We start from the raw sequence: 22,186 nt of genomic DNA, 5'->3' as shown, positions 1-22,186 counted from the left end.
AATCTCAAACATCAAAACATGTTCTGTAACTCCCAAAAATGAAGCTCATGAAAGAAAAGTTCCTGACCAATGAAGGTAGCCATTACCATAGACCAGTGGTTCCCAAACTTGGCAACTTTAAGACTTGTGGACTTCAACTCCCAGAGTTCTCCAGCCAGAAGAGCTAGCTGGAAAATTCTGGGAGTTGAAGTCCACAAGTCTTAAAGTTGCCAAGTTTGGGAACCACTGCCATAGACAGTAATCTGATTGTTGAAAGAAATATACTGACTTCTGCCACTAGTGCAGTTAAAATACTGGGTATTATCGACATATAAAACCTAAAGAAACTGAGAACAGGATACTGAATGCAAAAGGCTGGAGTGCATACGAACCACTAGATATCTTGGAAAGGGAGAGAAAAATTCAACTGTTGAAAAGCAATAGGAGTCCAGTAAAAATTCAGTAATCAGTAGAGAGGTGGCTAGAGTTAAATCGACCCTACCCACAAGATATGAGGCATGAGAAGTTTGCATGTGGAAACTTGAGGCATGAGAGGCTTACACATGCAAACATATTTTAAAATAAATGTAAGAAAAGTTTTAGCGAATGATGTGCCTGATTCCAAGCTAATTTTGGAGTTATTTTTTAGGTAATTTCCTAGCATGTATATTCTTCCTCTTTGAAAAATAAGACAGCTTCCAATGGTCTGGGATCCTTCAGGAGCATTTTAATTGAGTTAAAAACAAGTAGGGACAGTCAGAATAACAGTTGGAGGGGATGTTGGAGGTCTTCTAGAGATCATGTACCAAACCAGAAAAATGTCCAATCTCTCCTTAAAAATCTCCAGCAATGAAGCACCCATAATTTCTGAAGTGAAGCCATTCCACTGATTGTCAGGAAATTTGTCTTTAGTTCTAGGTTGGCTCTCTTTTTTGTTTGTTATTCTAAACTTACCACAGACAGTAGTCCTCCATGCGCTTAGCAATACTCCTTTAGCAGCACATGCCCTGACATAGGCTGAGAGGGCAGCACACATGCAGTCCTCACTCTTTTCACAGTTACAGGTGTCAAACATGCAGTTCTAGAAAAAACAAAGGACCTCAGGATTAACCAAACTTCACTTTCCTTCAGAGATATTTCACTTTATCTCCAGGTTGCAATCCTTAGATCCTTCAGATATCACTGAGTGTCAGCCAGCCTGTCTTCCTATTGGGCTACTAGAAGGTGTAGGCAGTAGTATCTGAAGAATCACCACTTCTATAACTTTGCTTTAGCCTGACCTTGCCAAAATCATGAACAACTTGGAGAAATTGCATTTGAAGTATTTTTTCTGCTTTCACCTAAACTGTCATATGCTAGTCACTTGGGTTCTTTCAGTGTATAAATATGTAACAGTTTATTAGCTTTCAGGAAGCAAGATATTTCCATGAATTATGGATCCTGCAAAGTGAATAGCCATATACTTCAGGTGCTATAAATCAGTAAAGTAAACTTAGAGTTTATACTGGAAATGAACGGCTCTATCTAAATCCAATCCATTAAAATTCCTTTCCTTCTGAATTTTCTGTAATTTTTCTTAAACATTACAAAAAAATTACATTGACTGTGTTATACAACTTGCCTTAACATATGAATTTTGTTCACATCTTAACTTAGAATATGCATTTTTCTAAAGTACAGTATATATTTTAATTGAGTTTCTGCACTTATGCAGATCTAAACCATAACTATATTGCAAAATTTGAAATTCAGGAAGTATAATAATGTTTTGATTCACATAATAGTCCAAGAAATGCAAACTATTTAGAACAGCTTAAAAAGTATTTGTCATCTCCAATTAAGACCTAACACAAGAATGGAACTATATATTCTATTTATATACGAATTAATACTTCATACTAACATTTGACTATTAACTATTGTCTAGGTAGACATTCTGGTGTACTATATAAGTGAGAAATATATGATTGGATTACAAAATGTAGGGAATGAAAAAAAACACACCAATACATAGAAAGCAAAAAAAAAGACCAATTAAAATCTTAAGTGGCTTCTCTGATTTTGACAATGCATTTTTCCCATGAATTATCTTTAAGTTCATCTTGGCATTTCAGTTGAAGAGAAATAACTCACAGTATGGTAAACATCTGGGTTTACTATTGAGTGGCATTTCTGAAAGGGTCCCTTAGTGTCAGTCAGCAAACCGCACCAGTGTAAAGCATATTTTTCTATAAAACAGAGATAAATGTGGTGTCATTTTGGTATCCTTTTTTGCTATACCTCCTCTGTATAAATCTGCAACAATGATCAATTATGTCAAACTGACAAACACAATACAGCAGGGCTATTAAACTCCTGGTCTACAGGCAAGATACATCACGTGCTGGTCACACCCATGCCTGGTTTAGCAAAAGGGGAAAATGTCCTGATACTTCACATGATGCTGTCATGATGATGTGAGTTTTTTTCCATATTAAGTTATTTTTTCCATTTTCATAGCATATAATAACATGTATACTATTACATAACCAACCATACTGTATTATTAAATATTTACATCAATTCACCTTACCATCAACTCCCAAAAACAATTATTGACTCTTCTGCTCTCCATACACCATATACCTTATCCATCACTTTCTTCTCCCTCTCTCCTCCCCCCTACCTCCTTTCTTCCCTCTATCCTTCTCTTCTCTACTTCCCCTTCCTCTCTCCTTCTTCTCTCCCCCCTTTCCACTCCTCCTTTCTGTCCTCCTCTTCTCCTCTCTTGTCAGCCTCTGTTTTGCTGCTTGCTTTCGGCTGCCATTGAAATGGGGAGGGGAGCATTGTTTGTGGGTGGGGAAGTGTCAGTACAGGAGAAACTGATTAAAGGGAGGTGTTCTCACCATCTACTGCGCATGCTGCAGATAAGGGTTTTGAGGATCAACAGAAAGACGAGACGAGAGCCAGGACTACCAGAACAAGAGGTTTATTCACATAGAACTATATACAGGTGATTCAGCACCATCCCTGCTTGACAGCTATTTAAACGGGCTGTCAAGCAGGGATAACCAATGGGCGTGCTTTCAGCGTCTAGCAACGAATGACGCTGCGCCCTAGCCAATCAGGGCACCTCTAGCGGCTAGCAACAGGCGATGCTGTGCCCTAGCCAATCCGGGCATTGCCTGGCCTGTTGCTAGCTGCCAGGTCATACATCGAGCACTTTCCGAGTCCTCAACAACGGGATTTGCCGCCCAGACCAACTGTCCGGCATATCAGCTTGATGATGCTTTTTGAAGATGTCTCCCACATGACACCTGTGGGTTGTACTGATTGGACTATGGACTAACATTACCAGGGGGAGGGGTTGGGTCACATATTGATATCTATGATTACACACGCTTTTGCCTCAGACCTCACTTTGTTTAGCTACCATCTACTCATGAACAGTAAAAGTACTCTTAATTCTGCAAAATGGAGTTGAATGGTTTCTATCTTGGTTACTGAGTGAAGCAGCCCTGACACCTCTTCTCTCCTATCACTCTCTTCTTCCCTTACCTCTCTCCTCTACTTCACACTCTTCACTAATGATCTGAGTTTGACACCCCTGCAATAGAGTAATCAAAGCCCCATTCCTCTTTACTAAGTTTTCCACTCACTGCATTAGCACCAACAGGAGTGCGGCTTTGATTGCCATTTTGTCATCACAATCTGACACTGTACTGTACATGCTCTGGAACATGGTTTTAGCCCTAAACCCTTAGTGCTATCTCAAGAGACAGGCTTGTGCTGCACAAAAGTCTAATTTAAACCAGGGAAGACAGCTGCATTCTCTCAGCTATGTAATAATGGGTCTGTCACTTTTGGTACATTATAGATTTTTCATTTTCTGCTGACTATATGTGACTATACATGTCACTGTTTTTATTTATTTTGGGGAAGGCATTGTAGAGGATAAGTCCACAGTAGCCCCCAATCAGTCTAATCTCCTTTATAAGACTCTTTTCTGAAGATACTGAGAGGAAATAAATAAATGTTGTTCTAATCTCCTTGGAGGAAAAGCAGGACATAAATGTGAAATAATAATCCTTATTATTGTCCATTGTGAAGATGAAATTTGTCCTGATAATTCTGGACACAAGCAACTTTAACTGCAGAACAATCAAATATTTCAGTCCATCTGGGTGTTTATATTTTTTAAACACAATGTTAAATGTGTTAGATCTTTTCCCCCTCATAGATCTCTTTTTAAAGATGTTTCTAGGACAGCCCTGCTTACTGTGAATTCTATAAAAGCACAGTATCAGCAGCACATAGTGAAATAAGTCAGAGAAGATATACAAACAAATGTACATACCATTTTCTACGCTGAGAGTACAGGGGTTTTCAAATATGTTTTTGACGTTGGGACAGTCTGCCTGTGTTTTCCAGGTATTAGCAAAGGCAGCAGGTGTTCCTTCTGTCACCCCACTGACAGCTTTAAAGTCATCTGTTTGGATACCATTGAAATTTCCACAAAGGCCTGAAACAAAAATTAAAGACATTAATCCTTTATCACTGGCGCAGTGGTTAGAGTGCAATACTGCAGGCTACTTCTGCGGCTTGCCGGCTGCCTGCAATTTGGCAGATCGAATCTCACCAGGCTCAAGGGTCACTCAGCCTTTTGAGGTCAATAAAATGAGGACCCAGATTGTTGGGGGCAATATGTTGACTCTGTAAACTGCTTAGAAAGGGCTGCAAAGCTCTCTGAAGCAGCATATAAGTCTAAATGCTATGGGTACTGCTATCATTGTAACTTCCTTCTGTGTAGTGAAAATGACTCATTGATTCACTTACCACATGTCTGCCCTTTGCGGCTTGGATCCATGTATATAAACAGTTGCATTATAGGGATAAATTGTATCACTAGCTGGAATCCAAATTTTGTGTCTACCATAGTGTAGAATGAAGAAGGCTTGAAGATGGTGAGATTGGCTGTAGAAACAAAACCATACAATGAAGTAGTTTTCAGATGAAAGCATACATTTTATCTGCCACCAAGGGACGAGTTTTGCAACTGTGGTTGCTGCTGCAGCACAAGCAGAGAGGTGTATCCATTTGGGCTTTTCATGATACTGATACAGGCATAGACTTTGTATCTCAATCATTAACTGATACTATTATAAACTAATAACTCTTAGGATTAACATTTCTTATTAACCCGATTAGCAATTACTTAGGATCAATAAATTAGTACCTACTTTCAAAGGAAAGGTCTAATATAATATCTAAATGGCCAATCACATCCAATAAAGAATTCTACACTACTCCACTCCACTCCATTTTGGTAATGAATTGCTATCAATCTTTTCCTGTTCTAAACTAGACTTTTAACAGCATTCAGTTCTTTCTTCCATCATTGGCAAATGAGAGGTATTATTTTATTCATACACCTACATTTTACAGAATTTCAAAAATTCCATGAACAAAAGATCAATCCTTAAATTGTGTAAAATACTAGAATATAAATAGCAAAGAACTCACATGCTGAGATAGGCAGCTGAGTGAGAATCATATTCACATACACAGCTCCATTAGACTTGATCACAATCACCTGGGTAGTAAAAATGAGAGATTAGAGCAAGCACACTGAGAAAGTACATCTTTACTGCAGTATGTATTTATTAAGCAAATACATATGTTCGACTCACCCACAATGACTCAAAGAGGCATACAACAATAAATTAAAACAATAAACCAAACACCTTTCCTTCAGTCATACTGATTTTCATTAACTCTTTTAGGCAATACACACGTTATTTTGCTTAACTGCATTTTTTTAAAACACAAGATATCTGTATAAAGAATCTATATCGTATTTAATTGGTTGGAATGAAGGTTCAACAATAACTGGTTGAATTATATTGGTGTGTCAAAAATAAACGTGCTGAAATATTTGGAACAAGTTTTAAGTAGGATAGGATAAATATTTTTCTGAGATTTTTCAGAGACTCATGTCCAAAACATTCCTATGCCATGGAGAAATTTTGTAAGGCAAATTTGAAGATAGGTACAAAAAGAAATAGAGAAAGTGAGGGCCGAACAGGAAGGTAGCTTAAACTAGAGAGTAAGAACTAAAATGTGAGAAAAAAAATAACAGGGAAGGAGAGAAGCATGAAAAAGAGGAATAGGAAAAGGAAGTGAGAGGAGTCATAGTCAAGGCAAGAAGTTTGAAGGAAATAAACTTTTTAGCCAGGATAGATAGTGAAAAGTAATACTGAAATATTAACAGAAGAAAAAAACATTCCAGAACCTGGATCCCCCTACAAAGAAACAATGGACAGAACATTGTGCAAAGAAAATGAATTGCATGTGTTGTTTGTAATTGGAAAGTCAACATTTTTACTGCATATTTTTGGTATAAGTTTAACATTAGTATCAGGAGCTCAACTGAGAACTAATTTTTGCATGCAAACTGAATCTGTTTCTGACTGGGTCTTGTGAAAAATATTATTCCTAAAATTATTGAGCAAACGTGCTTCTCATCCATTCTTGTTCTTCACACTTACTGTCTGTCCTCCATCAATGTTTATAGCTAATCCTTTCAGGCATGTCTCAGTTTCTGTCAGGCCACACTTTTGAATTTCTCCCAGAACAGCAAAGGCGTTGCTATCACAGAGCTGGAAAAATAAAGAGTATTAACAGTTTGCATTAGCTGAACCTATCACATTCCTTCTAAACTAGTTATGTGTTTAAAATAATATATATTTTTAAAAAGGTAAAGGAGTCCCTGCAAGATTTACTCTGCTAGTCATTGCCAACTTTAGAAGACAGTGCTTATTTCCTTATGTCAAAGCCAGCGTTTGGTTCCTATTGGTTCAGACCAGTTCAGCCAAACCAGTTGTGGTTTGGTGGCCTGGGTCACTGGAACTGGCAGCGACCCAGGCCTGCCATGCCCCTAAACCAGTTCCCCTGGTGGCACCACTGTTGTGGCCCAGCAGGAGCCGTTGGAGCTGCCACCAGACTCCGACAGCGAGGGCCCTATGAGTCAACTCTGGAGGATGTGAAGGACCCTGGACAGGGTTCCCACTCCAAGCAGGGTGCAGAGAGGCTGGTTGGGCACCAGGAGGCACCTGAGCCTTGGACCAATGGGGAGGAGACAAGGGAGTGTGATCCAGACATCATGCATTGGAGCAGTGGGGAGGAGCCAAGGGAGTTGTTCCTGGATGCCCAGCACCAAAGAGCTAATAGGCATAAGGAACAGTTGCACAGTTACAGGAGATAATTGCACTCAGCTGGTGGTAATTAGACTCCTCTCAAGATTATAAAAGGAATGATTGTGCACAAACCCTTTTGCAGGAGTCAACGTATTCACTTGAGCTGGAGGGGCTCTGGGGGCTCGCTTGGCAGGCTGGATTGCTGCCAAGGTTAGTCTGTGCTGGATTGCTGCCACCGCCTTGTCTGTGCTGGATTGCTGCCAAGGCCTGGACTGTGCTGGATTGCTGCCAAGGGCCTGTCTGTGTATCAATAAATCCTGGAAGTATCTTTGTCTCGGTGTGCTTTGGTGTAGGACGAGGGGGGTCAGAACACACCACCATCTTGTTTTTCAGTTCTGCGCATGTGCACAACAATTTTAATTGCACTGCTAATGCGCGTGCAGCGTGCACATGAGCGAACCGGCAGTAGTGCCGGCCGGAACCCACCCCTGGTCAAGGCCATTGATCCAATGCTGTCTGAAGATATTCCTTCAGTCATGTGACCAGCATGACATTATTGAGTAGTGTTACCCTCCCACCGAAGTGGTATCTATTTATCAGCTTTTGCATTTGCTTACTTTCACACTGTTAGGTTGGCTAGAGCTGGAGTGAGGATAGGAGCTTGCCTTGTCACATGGTGCTCAGGGTCTTGAACATGGGCTGTTAACTTTCCAGCCAACAAGCCAATGTCTTAATTACTGAGCCACCATGCTGCCTGTCTTTTAAAATAATAAGAATAAAATCACCTGGCTCTTTTTTTTTTGTAGGTCAGGATTTCCTTCCCACAATTACAAAAACAAAGTACTTTAAAAGTTGCAATTTTTGTTTCCCCACCCCTCTTATTTGAACAAAACATCATAATTTAACAAATCAGAAAGAAGTGCAGTCATTATACATGTATTCACCCATCCCTCAAATTCCAGAAAACAGAACCGTAGTTGATGATTTCATAATGTCTAATAATAACATTGGGATAACAACAACAACACACAATAATCGCAACAACAGAATTGTGGCCAGTTATTTTGCTGGATTTGGCATTGGTTACTAGTTGGGCCCCACCCAGGGGCCTAGGACGTCGTAATGTATTTTCGTAATATGCGTGCGGATCCAAGCAGTGCAGCTTTTTGCATTTGACTTATGGTGATTTTGTCAATTTTTAATTGTTTTAAACGTAATTCCAGTGCTTTTGGAATAGCACCCAGTGTGCCAATTACCACTGGAATTACCATTGCTGGTTTGTGCCATAATAATTTCGATTTTTAAGTCCAGGTATTTCGTGATTTTTTCATGTTCCTTCTCGACCCTGCTATCACCTGGTATTGCGATGTCTATGATTGTAACCTTATTTTTCTCAACCAGTGTGATGTCTGGTGTGTTATGCGCCAGTATTTTGTCTGTTTGTAAATGAAAATCCCATAAGAACTTAACCATCTGATTTTCGGTGACTTTTTCAGGCTTATGTTCCCACCAGTTTGTTGTTGTTTTAATATTATAATTTTTGCACAAATTCCAGTGGATCATTTGTGCTACTGAATTGTTGTTGTTGTTGTTGTTGTTGTTTGTTGTTGTTGTTATTATTATTATATTATTATTATATATATTATTATTATTAGTAGTAGTAGTAGTAGTAGTAGTAGTAAACTTTTGATGAGGAAAAGATTCAGTTATCCTGAGCACTGATTTCAAGTGTAATCAAGAAGTAGGGAGCTTTATTTAAAATTGATATGAATGAAAATATGTGATAATTCATAGATGTAGAAAGGATGAACTTCTCCCAGTAACAACAATGCATGGGAGGGTCCTTGTTTTCAGTGTGACAATCCCACAATGTTGTAGTTATTGTTGGATTGTGTTATCACAATCAGGTGGGCAGGACCTATGGTTTGGGTCTCTTCTTTAGAATTGGTATAAATGCCTTTAACTGGAACTTTAAACTACAGTGTTGATGTTAAAGAATAGGAAGTCACTCCAAGGTCCATCAAGGTAGCCTTGGGCAGGCAGATTACCTTAGTAAGCATATAGCTACAGTCCCCAAAAAAGGAATAGTGTTTCTCATCAAAAGTGGCGATATGGGAGCCACCTTCAACAGAACAGACTCCAGGACATGAAAGGCTGGTGCAAGTCCACTGCCCCCCTGTGCATGAACTGAAGTAAAAAGAGGAAGAAATTACCAACAAATTATTAAACAAAAAGTAGAGTTATCCTTATAATAAAAAAGGCTGGTTGTTGTACTATGTATCTCTTGTTTTCAGTAAAGCTTTTGACCTTTATTAAGGAATACATTTTTATTGGTGTTCCAAATGGAATGTTCACTAAGGATTTTATTGCAGTGTTACTTAATGTTTTAAAAGATCCAGGGTATTAATGAACATAACAGTATAATTCCTATCATCCTGAAGGAAGCATTTGTGTGTAAGAGGGGATACTTTAAAAATCCTGTTTCATTCGGTAAAGAAATTAATGTGTTTGGAGTTGTCTAGTTAAAGCGCCTTTAAGAAGTCTATTGGTCCTGCAAATTAGGCTTCTATTAATAGAATACCCACTTTTCCTCAATCCTTATCCAAATTCTACATCATGGATTTGGATGACAAATATATTCCAGCTTTAAATTCTAGAACATTCTCTGAATGTTTGCTATAATTTACGGAAGCTTTTTCTTCAGTATTTGACTGCTGATAATAATAGTCTTCCAGCATTTGATAAATAGGTGACAGTGGCAGGGATTTTTAAACTTTAAATATGTGGGTAGATAGTCATCTCTGAAAACAGAGGCTATCTATGCCCACATATTTTGAACCTCTGCTATGGCATGGCAGCATTTTACAGAATGTTATAGGCTACGTTGAAGGTTAAATGCTCAGAACTATAGCCAATGTCATATAAACAGAGTTTCATGCAGTGGAATTTCCCCTTATGTTCCCCCTCCTCGTGGTTTTCCTCTTCCAATCCTCTCTAGAGGACCTCCAATTTGGCAAAGCAGATTTGTGGTAAACTAATGTAGGAATGAAGAAAAATGCATTCAACTGGGATTTGCTGTTCTTTGGGCAGATGAACATCTTCACAAATGTTCTTCAGGTTATGTAAGGTAATACTAGGTCTTACTGTTACTAACAATGAATGCAGTCAACTATATGCATCTCAAATGAAGAGCAGCCAAAGAGACCAACAGAGTTAATTTTCAGTTATTTGCCTATTTACACAATGCATGACAAGGTTTATAAGACACCCAGGGTTCAATAAACCCAATATAAATAAATTTGGTAGTATTTGCTTGCCACCATGTAAGTCAAATAGAATTATGACATTTCTAACAATGTGTTTGATTGTTTCCCCAGGCTTTTAGTTAAGATACAGAGAGTCCCTTGTTGAGTGCATTCTTATTAATTTTGTTTCTGCCTATATATAGTGATTGGATCACATCCAATTTGGTATATATTGAATTGATATGGCAATATATGAGCCAACTGGAGTGAGATCGAGATGGACAATACCTAAATTAATTAAATAACTAAATGTCATAATGAACCTTTTTACAATCAAATATACCTATAGATTTATAAATATCTATAATTTGTAAAGCTTTTAAATTTTGAAGAAAAATGAATCATTTTTTTAAAAATATATTTCTATATTTTTCAACTTTGTGAAAGACTCTTTTGTAAATAACAGCTATTTTTGTGCATGCACACAGCAAGAATTTGTAGGTGGGTTCAGAAGCATGCAAAGCAACAAGGAATTCATGTTCAAAAAAGAAATCCCTTTATGAGTATAATTAAACATTATTTCACAGTCCTATGACATTCTTAGCATTACTAATTGTGCCCAGTATATTCTTAACAAGTCAACCTATGCAATAACATGCCTATTTTTTTCATCCCATCATCTCTAATAAAATTATTAAATCATAGAGAATCATCATTCTCACCATGAAATGCATTGGGAGGCAAAAGAAGTACCAGGAGCGTAAGAATTGCCGTTGTAAGTACAGTAACAATCCGAAATGGGGATGCAGCCAGAATTGTTAATGTCATCAAACACAGTGCCTAAACAAGAAATAACTAATGTATGTTAAAGGTAAAGGTAAAGGTTCCCCTTGCACAGATGTGCTAGTCATTCCCAACTCTAAGGGGCAGTGCTCATCTCCATTTTAAAGCCAAAGAGCCAGTGCTGTCCGAAGATGTCACCATGGTCATGTGGCCGACATGACTAAATGCCAAACTGTGGCCAGCATGATTAAATGCTAAATTACTAAATACCTTCCCACCAAAGCCGAGGTGGTGCAGTGGTTAGAGTGCAGCACTGCAGGCTACTTCAGCTGACTGCAGTTCTGCAGTTCGGCTGTTCAAATCTCACCAGCTCAGGGTTGACTCAGCCTTCCATCCTTCTGAGGTGGGTAAAATGAGGACCCGATTGTTGTTGGGGGCAATATGCTGACTCTGTAAACCGCTTAGAGAGGGCTGAAAGCCCTATGAAGCGGTATAAGTCTAACTGCTATTGCTATTGCTAAAGTGGTTCCTATTTTTCTACTTGCATTTTTACATGCTTTTGAACTGCTAGGTTGGTAGAATCTGGGATAAGTAATGGGAGCTCACTCCGTTACGCGGGGCTAGGGATTTGAACCGTCGAACTGCTGACCTTTCTGATTGACAAATTCATGTCTTAGCCAGAGCCACCACGCGATAATAACATGTATGTTATTCATGCTCATTTCACTATTTTAAAGTAGTACATGGAGTACATTATATCATTCCCAGTAATAAATCTCTGTGACTCTTGTCATCAATATATGCTATATTTTCCTTAAATACAGGAAAGAACATGAACTATTTCAACATCTGGAGCAGGGTTTCAGATCACACTGAAGCATGTTGTGATGTTATGGCAACCAGGAATCAACCAGTTTTCACTGGAAACCATGGTGTTTGGGAAAAAAGCCATGGTCCCAATAAAAATCCACTCTTTGTAAAGCTTTTCTACAGCATCAGATTTGTAGATGCTGTGATTCTGATGAAATACTCCCTCCTTCCCTCCCTATCACTAGTATCACATGGAATTTTGCCCTTAATTGCTATAAATGTGATTTATGGAAAGCTGTTAAAGAAACAGATCTCTACCATGTTCATAAAGCCGGCATCAAGACAAAAATACAAGGTAAAAATATTTTTATGAGGGTGAACCAGATTTTTACGCTGCCATGTAGTAAAATTCCAGCAAGAAAATATATACATATAGTTGTTCTTCTTGAACAGATTTAATTGTGTTCTAACATTCAGCCAATTTCCTTGATTTGTTAAATCAAACAAATCTATTCTATTTGTAAATTCAATACAATTGTAGATCAAGAAACAGAATTAAAATTAAACTACAAAACAACCAGGATTAAAGTTTGTTTTATCTTCAGATACATAAATAAATCAATAACTATTTAAAATTCAAACAATTTTCATTTTTCTTTGCCCCCCAATGGCTTTTACGTACATTATCTTCATAATGCCTCAAATCCAATCAAATTAAAGTCAACTAATCATATGGGAGACAAAATAGGTGTTTGTTTTTATCCTTTAAATGGTCCTTCCTGCAAGAACACTGAAATTTAAGTTTTTTACACCTGCCAGAGAAGCAAACAGTTTATTGCAAACTTGTTTTCCTTTCCATGCTTTCTGGAATGCAATTCCATGTAGTGACTTCGATAACGAAGAAGATACTTGTTTTTCTTAATGCCAAGAGATGTTTCAGCCAAGCAACTGCAAGTCTATGAACAATTGAGCATGGATACTGACTTACCGGGGGACAGAAACACCCATCTATACAGTGATCTTCACATAACTGGACTGCTCAGAATTGGTACAAGTGTCGAAACACGGGGATCCACATTCTCGATGCTGCATGTTGAAAGGACAAGACGTGGCTGAAAATAGAAATGATCAATGAGACATTAGAAATCCCATCTCTTTTTTTTCTCTCTCTCTCTGGAGGTAAAAAACACCTTAAATTGAATGTTGGCAATAAATTTTAGTCCTCAGATGGAACAATTTCTGAGAGGCAAATATAGAAGCTGAGTTTATTATCAGTCTGGGAAAAAAGGAGACATGATGTAGAGAAAGGTAAGGGGAAACATAGTAATGCTCTTTAGATACATAAAATTGGACAAAGACATCTTTTTAAACAAACCTTAAAGGCTGAATCTAATCGGTTATTTAAAAAAAGGTAAATTAAACATTAGCACCAGCTTCTTACTGATAACAACAGTAAATTCTGGTTGGAGATATGCAGAGTTCCTGCATATAACCCTCACTAAACTCCGAGTATCCCATTGGCCAGCTTAATCAGCTGAAGTTGCTTCAACCATATTTGAATGTTGTAGGTTGCATCTCTTTGAATTGGATTTGGATTTTCCTGCTTAGGTAAAGGATTGATCTTGATGGCCTATTGTGTGGTTTGTAACTGCCTTATTTAGGATTCTATGCACTGATTGCAAAGAGTTCTCCATACGAATGGAGTTTTCTTTTGGAACTAATACTTACGACAGAAATCGTTGTTCGCCATTCAAGTGGTTGTCCACCAGCATGGGAGCATTGCCTGGAGTACTCAGCAAAGGTGTTACAGATGCAGACTTCAGTCACAGACTGATCACATTGGCATAAGTCTTGTATGCAAGCATCAATGTAGTCACGCACATCAACCAATGCATTGCAAGCTTCAAATGAATTACCAGTCAGTATATTTTGGCACAGAGTGGTCTAGAAAAAAGAATTTAGCGCTGCTAAGATATAAACATGACACTATATATAAACACAGGAAGCTATTACACTATTATTGATCTGCATTGCTAATATTTACAAGCTTGTTTTTTTTTCAAGATTTTACTGTTTTAATTGTCTTCTAATTGCTCTTAAGAAAGAGAGAAGAAGAAAGGGGTGGGGTAGCCAAATTCCCATATAGAGAATGAAATGAAATACAAATCCTTACAGCCTCCTGGTTGCATTGGCCTCCAGGTAAAGGGACAGGATCTTCGCATTGTTCTGTGGGTCCGTCCATCTTCTGCATGTTTCCAAACTGCAAAGGTGTCAGCTGGACATCTGCAATAAGCAGAAAGCCATATCTAGTGTTGCTCACAAAGCAGGATTAGCAAAACAACAACAACACCCCTGTCTGGACACAGGCTGCAATTTTACTATATAAATCTGGCAAAGAGGTCCAAGAATGATCATCAGTCTACATTGAGGCAGGACCTCTTGGCGGCTTTCGATACCATCGACCATGGTATCCTTCTGCGACGACTGCGGGAGGTGGGGGTGGGAGGCACTGTTTTATGGTGGTTCTCCTCTTACCTCTCGGGCAGGTCGCAGTCGGTGTTGTCGGAGGGCAGAGATCGACCCCTAGGCCCCTAACATATGGGGTGCCGCAGGGTTCGATCCTGTCCCCCCTTCTTTTTAATATCTACATGAAACCGCTGGGCGAGATCATCCGACGGCACGGGATAAAACCACCAATATGCGGACGATACGCAGTTGTATCTGTCCGCCCCGTGCCAACTCAATGAAGCGATGGACGTGATGTGCCAGGGTCTTGAGGCCATTAGAGACTGGATGGGGGTTAACAAGCTTGTACTCAATCCAGATAAGACCGAGTGGCTGTTGTGCTTCCCTCCCACTAATTGGCCAAGTGTTCCATCTCTCAGGCTGGGGGGTCAAATAGTACGCCCCTCAGATAGGGTCCGCAACTTGGGAGTCCTCCTGGATCCACACTGACTTTTGAACATCACGTGTCAGCTGTGACCAGGGGGGCATTTGCCCAGATTCATCTGGTGTGCCAGTTGCGCCCCTACCTGAACCAGGAGGCCCTCACAACAGTCACTCGTGCCCTTGTGACCTCTAGGCTGGAGTACTGCAATGTGCTCTACATGGGGCTGCCTTTGAAGAGTATCCGGCAACTTCAGCTAGTCCAGAATGCGGCCGCGCGAGTGATCATGGGTGCACCTCGCTTCACCCACGTAACACCTATCCTCCGCGAGCTGCACTGGCTACCTGTTGCTCTCCGGGTGCGCTTCAAGGTGCTACTTGTCACCTACAAAGCCCTTCATGTATTGGGTCTGGGTACTTGAGAGACCGCCTACTGCCAATTACTCCACTAGACCGATCCGATCGCATAGATTAGGCCTCCTCCGAATTCCATCAATGAGCCAATGTCATCTGGCAACTACCCGGAGGAGAGCCTTCTCGGTGGCTGCTCCGACCCTCTGGAACGAACTCCCCATAGAGATTCGTACCCTCACCACCCTCCAGACCTTCCGCACTGCCCTTAAAATCTGGCTGCCCCAGCAGGCCTGGGGCTAAAGACCCTAACCCCACCCGAATGGTATGATTGTTGTGTGCTCTTTTAACAATGTATTGTTTTATGTTCATAACTTGTTTTGTCCTCCCCTTCCCTTAACTTGTGAGCCGCCCTGAGTCCCCTCAGGGAAAAGGGCGGCATACAAATAAATAAACTAAACTAAACTAAGACATAAAGTGAAACAAGGACATAAGAGTGAGACAAGACATGAAATATAGAGAATGAATAATTTTTAAGTCTTGTAGACAAATAGAAAGACTAAGTGTCAAGCCTCGAAACTCACACCTGCTGTATTTTTAGTTAAAGTTCAGTCACCACAAATGCTTTATTAGAAACATAGATGCGTCTTTGCAAGTCAACTGTGACCTCAATGTACAAGAGAGGAAACAAGTTGTTTATCTGCTTCTTGCATAGCAACAGTAGCCTATAGATTATTTGACCAATTAACGCAGTCATAGTACATTTCCGTGTTTGGCTACTTTTGAGGAACTTATAAGAGCATGCTTCTCCACAAGAAGGTTGTTCAGATGTATAGATGATTGCTTTGGCTAACTTGTTCTGAACCTTGATACCAAAAAAGCTACTTCTTTTGATCCGAAGTCTGAGTCCCTTAATTTCTGCAACAGCATGATATGAAACCAAACTGATTCTTGGCAAGATGATGAGGTTAATTAGGCCAATCTCTTCTTCCCATTATGAATAGTTAAAGTCCACTCACTGAGCAGTGGTGTTTCAGGAACTAAAAGTCAAGATGGTAGCAGTAACCATATGTCTGAAGCATTACCTTTTTGATTGCCATCTTGACTTGACTTGTTGTTGCATACTTTAAGGTTGTCGAACCAATTATATTTCAGTGGCATTTGTCAAAATAAATCCTGTCCTACAAATGAATTGAAATGTGACCCCAAAAGCAATAAAAACAGAAATCTGCTATTTTTGCCACTTACTGTTGGAAATGAATTCATTGTAGATAGCGATTTGATTGAAATCCCCACAAAGGCCACAAGTTTGATTAGCATATTTTTCATTTAGTTCCAGCTAAAACAAGACAAAAAAATGTAACTATAGTGAAGATCTACAGTTTTAAGAATGAGAGTTAAGAACTAACAACAGGTTATATAGAACATTGGCAAACAGGTGTAGGGATGAGCATGTTTAGAGATTAAAATGAAGTTCATTTGGATTAGTGTTTAAGGTCTGATAGTGGAATTCTGTTTTCTTTCTTATTTTTGAATTCCCATTACATCCAATGTTTGCCTTTGGCTCTCATGTTAAATCATAGTGTTGTACAAAATAAATAGGCCATTGCTCCCTTTCCCTATGATACAATTAAACTGAAGATAGAAAGGTTTTGTTCTGATGTCTCTTTGAGCAATATTTTGTATTTAATATTAATTATGACTTATTTTAGCAAGCCTATTTCATAAGCCATTAATATTTGGTTACCATTAAGCTTCTTCAATTTATTAATAAATTGATTAAATTAATTAAATATACTACCCATCTCACCTGAGTGACTCTGGGTAGTTTACAACTAAAATTCATATAGCCATAGAAAAAGAAACATGATTAAAAACAAAGGTAAAATAACAGTATTAAAATAAAGGTAAAATGGTACTAAAAGATGGAGGGAAATTCAACCATCCTGATGGTTGCATGCCAATCTTGAACCACATGCCAGGAATCACAACATATCTCCCCTACCTAACCAGGTGGGTTGGGTCAAAGTAATTGAGACAAGATGGTACTGTTCTGTGAAGGGACTTAAAAGTGATAACCAATATCTTGAACTGGACTCAGAAACAAACAGGCAGCTCACATAACAGAGATGTTACAGGCACAACTCCTAGAGACAGCCAGAACTGCACATGCCACCCAGATGGGTTTCTGCTGGTTTGCCCCAGATCGGGTGAACCTGTAGTGGCAGCAGCAGGAGGCTGCACCACCCACCGGGACACTTCTGCACATGCACAGAAGCATCTCATGAGTGCACAAGTGTGGGCATGCGCACGAGCAAACCAATAGTAAAATAAATTGAAACCCACCACTGATGCCACCACATTCTTCTGAACACTTCTGAACACTTTTCAAGGGTAGCCATATGTAGAGCACATTGCAGTGCAGGAGATTACCAGGGTATGAGTGACAGAAATAAGAGCTTCTCAGTTAGGGAAAGGATGCAACTGGTACATAACTCAAAGTTGAGCAAGGCCTCTTTGCCATGATTGCCACCTACCCTCAAGCAGGAATCTTAAGTCTTAAATCTTAAGTCCAGGAAGAACCTCAGATTATGTACTAGATCCGTTTACAATGAAATGAACCTTCCCAAACATTTCCTTGAAGTCATCCCAGAATAGAAGACAAAAGACAGTCCCCAATTTTGGTGTGCCTCATTAGTTGGGGCATAAATAAATGAAATGAGACTAAAGGTAGTCCTCTAGTTATAATGGCAGCTAAGTCCAACCTTTTGGTCTTAATTCATTGCAGTCATTACTAAGCCATCCACATGACCATCTTGCTCAAATGGCCGCAATCCAAGATCTAACTGTTGCAATTGTTAAGCAACTGTGCATGCCATTAAATGACTGCATGGGGGTGCCTCAGGGAGTGAAAAACCACCCTCTGCCCCACCACACCTATTGTGGTGCTCCATCCTTCATGGATGTCTTTTTGTCACCTCATTCCATCCTTTGTGCAGGGCCCTTTCTTGTGATGATTTGGAAAGCTCTTCACTAAATTATCTGATTTGAAGAAGGAGACTTTCTGAATCATCATGAGAACAATGGCATTTGCTAGTATTTTCTCCTCCTGAGAGGAGAAAGGTTCTGATATTCAACATTAGGAATAAAAAATCATTTGATTCTTTGTTTAAACATTAATGAGGTTGCTGAGCTCTGCTGTATGTTCTTCAGATTCCATTCTAGTTATATAACCTCTGTGCCCATTTAAAAAAAAATAAAGATAGAGGAGAAAACACACTTGTTTCCAAATTAGGAAAAGGTTTGGTGGTGACAACAAAATCAGTAAATTGGTTACAGAGCCCCTTGAGTTAATGGATTATTCTTTAATTCTGAAAGAAATAAAAAGTAAAAACTACCACAACAAAGAATGTGCAACACTGCCACAATAATTAGTACTCTCCTTACACTTCATTAAAAACAGACTTATTTAAACACTGAACCATTAATATTCCTAGTTTTGGGCTGCAAAATGTGACTTATCACTAAATGACAGTAGTGAGATATAGAAAACTTTTCCATTTTTTCCTTCCAAGTGATCATCCAAATATTTGAAACTTAGATCTAATAGTCCTAGCCTCACAGTTATACTTTCATTATCTAATGATTGCACAATTATTCATTGTGCAAGCAAAGATATTTTCAAGAACAGGCATGCAATTAAGAACACTGAGTAAATAAGGAAGCATCCATATGTATAGATCACTTATATTGTACTAGATTTAGATTCAATCAAATCAAAGAGTATCAAAGCCAATTGCAAAAATCGGTACTTTTTGAGAAACATTTGGGAAGATACAACTGTTTGTGGAGGCAACTCCTAAACAGCATATACATTTAATAACTTACTATTCTTATCCATCATGTCAATAATGTTTGATTGCAAAATAGCATCCATGGGTGCTTTTTTGGGTCTATAATTTTCTATATGTTGATGATAGACAGACAGACAGATAGACAAGGTGTGTGTGTGTATGGATGGATGGACGGACGGAGAAACAGAAAGACAGACATAATGTATGTGTGTAAGCAAAGATCCACAAGTCATTTCCAAAACCATAGTAGGGATTCCTTGCCATTTCTAGAATAGGTTCTTACCAAAAGGCTATCCATTTGATTCCACATCATGGTGACTCCTAATTTCCCATGGACCTTAAGATAACCCGAGATTCTCTCCATCATAATTCCTAAGTGGCTGTAAGGCAGCTGAACCCTGGAAACAAAGCACATTACAATTGAAAGTGATAGAAATTCGCTTACAGGAAATATCTCATTTACAAATGTTAAACTGAAATATGAACAATATATGAAATGACATTCCTCCTCTTTGCCCTGGTGCGACTGGAATTTATGGCTTTGAAATAACAAAAATATATTTGTTTAAATAATGAAACTTACGGTTCTCCGTTGACAGTAATGGAATTAGGGGTCAGTTCAACAGCTACTCCATCAAGTTTTAAAACCACATGGCTTATAACAGTAACATTCTCAACCACCAAGTGTCTAATTTGCACATTGAAGTCTTCATAAGAGATTTGCAGTGGGATGCAAAGACATAATTGCAGAGTCCAGGAAACTGATAGATATCTCCATCAAGGTCTTGAAGTGGAAATTGCCCCAAGTGCTACACACTCTATGATTATGAGCTGAGTTTCCAGCTGTGGATTCAAAGTAATATGTAAAACTTTTTGTTCAAGACTATCCTCTTTAGCCACCTATCCACACCCTTATCTACCCATTTATTTTCTCATCCACTCCTCTAAGATGTTTTTTTCCACCCCTTCAATCATAACCAATTACTTGAGACTGCCTAGACAAATAATTGTTTTCTTGGAAAGCTATTTTTTTAAGTGGTTTGCCATTGCCTTCTTCCTAGGGCTGACAAAAAATGACTGGCTCAAGGCTTTGTTCCTAAGGTGGGATTAGAACTCATAGTCATATTTCTAGCCTGCTGCCTTAACCATTACACCAAATGGCTGCCTTCTCTAGAATACAATCATTCACATGAAGTATGGCAACATTTCAGTGTGATTATTCATTGTTATTGCCATTGAGATCCCTTCCCTTCCACCCTCTTTTTGATTGCTCTGTTCCTAATTAATGTTAAAGTCTTCTATTTTCACTCTGAAATCTCATTGCTGATGTGAACTCAACAATTCATATGGAGCGACTAATCTAAAAACTATTTTTAACAATATAATAATATTATCTTTGACCAACTTACTCTTGATAACCATTGTTGTTCTCAATGCAGGGATCATGCTCACAGGGCTTGAGGGAGCTAATGTGGTAAAATCTGAAACAAAAGAATTCTATTATAGAACAAACATTTTTGCAATGTCACAATGTATTTCCAAACCTCACTAATGATTACATTTTCTAGTGACATTTATCTCTCTAAATTCAGCATACAATTAGTTTATTTCTTTCTCTTATGATCATATTTATTTGTCATCTATCTTGCAGTTCAAGGCAACTCTAATATTTATAAATATTTTTTTGGCAGATCTTTCATTCTCAGATTAGCTGAGTAATTGGAATATTCTGAACTGGAATTCCAAATAATACAGTGCAATTCTTACAGTGCAGGTTAAAGGAATAATTTTGTTTCTTCATCAAATTGAATTCCAGATCAGAGGTGGCATTCCACTGGTTCTCTCCCATTTGGGCGAATCAGTAGTGGCAGCTGCGGGAGGCTCCACCCACCCCCCCAATGTAATGTGCGAGCGCTGTGCATGCACAGAAGGCGGTGCGCTTGTGCAGACGAGGCGTATTTGCTCATATTTGCAAACCAGTAGGGAAGGTAAGTGAATCCTACCACTGGTCCAGATGGCTCCTACCTTTTGGAACATCATATCTCCCAAGGTGAGATCTGCACCCACCCTCCAGACCTTCCAGAAGGCCCTGAGAACCTGGTTCTGCAACCTGGCCTGGGTCCCATTAGGAATGTACCACTCCGAAGGTGGCTATAGATTAAGAGAGGACTCTAACTCTCCCTGAGGTACTTCATGCTTCCCTCCTCCTTTTTTTATTATTACTATTGTTGTTTACTGTTTTATTTTTAATGTTTACAAATTTTTAATGCTTGTAAGCCACCCAGAGTTGTCTCTAAATGGGCAGCATTTTATTTATTTTTATTTATTTTTTATTTTTTATTATTTATTTATTTATTTATTTATTTATTTATTTATTTATTTATTTATTTAATAAACAAATACATTTGACAATTCAAAACTTTCTGAATTTCCTAATAATATTTAAGTTACTCTGAATTTAGTGGGATCTTTTGCTGAATAAATATGCACATAACTAGTATGAAACCTCTTATAACAAAGTTTTCTAATAAAAAAATAGAGTGCTAAAATTATGGGAATTTGTCTTCATATAAATAAGCTTAATTCTGAAAGTGATGTCTTACATAAAAGTAGCCATGTTGGCAAACATTTTCTTTCCATTGTGCAATCCATATCAAAATGGGAAAGAATGAATCCCTTTCTGCACTTAAATTTCTTTATAAATGGGTAGTGGAACAGTATTTCAATTTTGGCAAAATGTTTATCTTTAAAGAATATTTCTTGTGCAGATGGCAATTACATAACAGAAAGAAGGGTAGAAGTCCAAATTCTGTTTTCGTTTCTTTTTTCATTTTTCTTCCTTTTTTCCATTTCCTGTTTTTACTTCTATTGTATTCCAAAATTCTAATAAAATGTTTTTTTTAAAAAATCTTTGTTGACAAGCTTGAAAAGGGGGGTCACATGCTTCAAGATGTTGGGTGAAGAAGAAAAAGGGCCGAGATGCTGAGAGTCTTTGCGTTTTATACTCTCTCCTGGGCCCCACTTCCTGTTCCTGTCCCTGTATAAGAAATGCATTCTGACTGGTTGTCAGACTCCCAGGGGCGGGGTTTTTAGCTAACTTTGT

General features: G+C 38.6%; 1 protein-coding gene across 1 annotated transcript in view; it reads right to left on the bottom strand.

Annotated features, from left to right (window-relative positions):
• MUC5AC (mucin 5AC, oligomeric mucus/gel-forming) overlaps window positions 1-22,186 on the bottom strand; it is an 81,500-nt gene that overhangs the window by 52,740 nt on the left and 6,574 nt on the right. The window contains 19 exon segments of the mRNA XM_032212770.1: window positions 934-1,060; window positions 2,113-2,207; window positions 4,316-4,480; window positions 4,795-4,932; window positions 5,482-5,551; window positions 6,507-6,617; window positions 9,203-9,341; window positions 11,122-11,254; window positions 12,977-13,024; window positions 13,027-13,104; window positions 13,721-13,735; window positions 13,738-13,936; window positions 14,166-14,275; window positions 16,478-16,568; window positions 19,367-19,481; window positions 19,667-19,805; window positions 19,808-19,864; window positions 19,867-19,926; window positions 20,493-20,564. Of these exon segments, the coding sequence (XP_032068661.1) occupies window positions 934-1,060; window positions 2,113-2,207; window positions 4,316-4,480; window positions 4,795-4,932; window positions 5,482-5,551; window positions 6,507-6,617; window positions 9,203-9,341; window positions 11,122-11,254; window positions 12,977-13,024; window positions 13,027-13,104; window positions 13,721-13,735; window positions 13,738-13,936; window positions 14,166-14,275; window positions 16,478-16,568; window positions 19,367-19,481; window positions 19,667-19,805; window positions 19,808-19,864; window positions 19,867-19,926; window positions 20,493-20,564 (1,962 nt within the window).

The sequence above is a fragment of the Thamnophis elegans genome, chromosome 1 (genome assembly GCF_009769535.1).
Source record: "Thamnophis elegans isolate rThaEle1 chromosome 1, rThaEle1.pri, whole genome shotgun sequence".
In the NCBI taxonomy this organism is placed as follows: Eukaryota; Metazoa; Chordata; class Lepidosauria; order Squamata; family Colubridae; genus Thamnophis; species Thamnophis elegans.
Note: the sequence above shows the minus strand (reverse complement) of the source record. Positions and strands in the feature narration are given on the sequence as shown.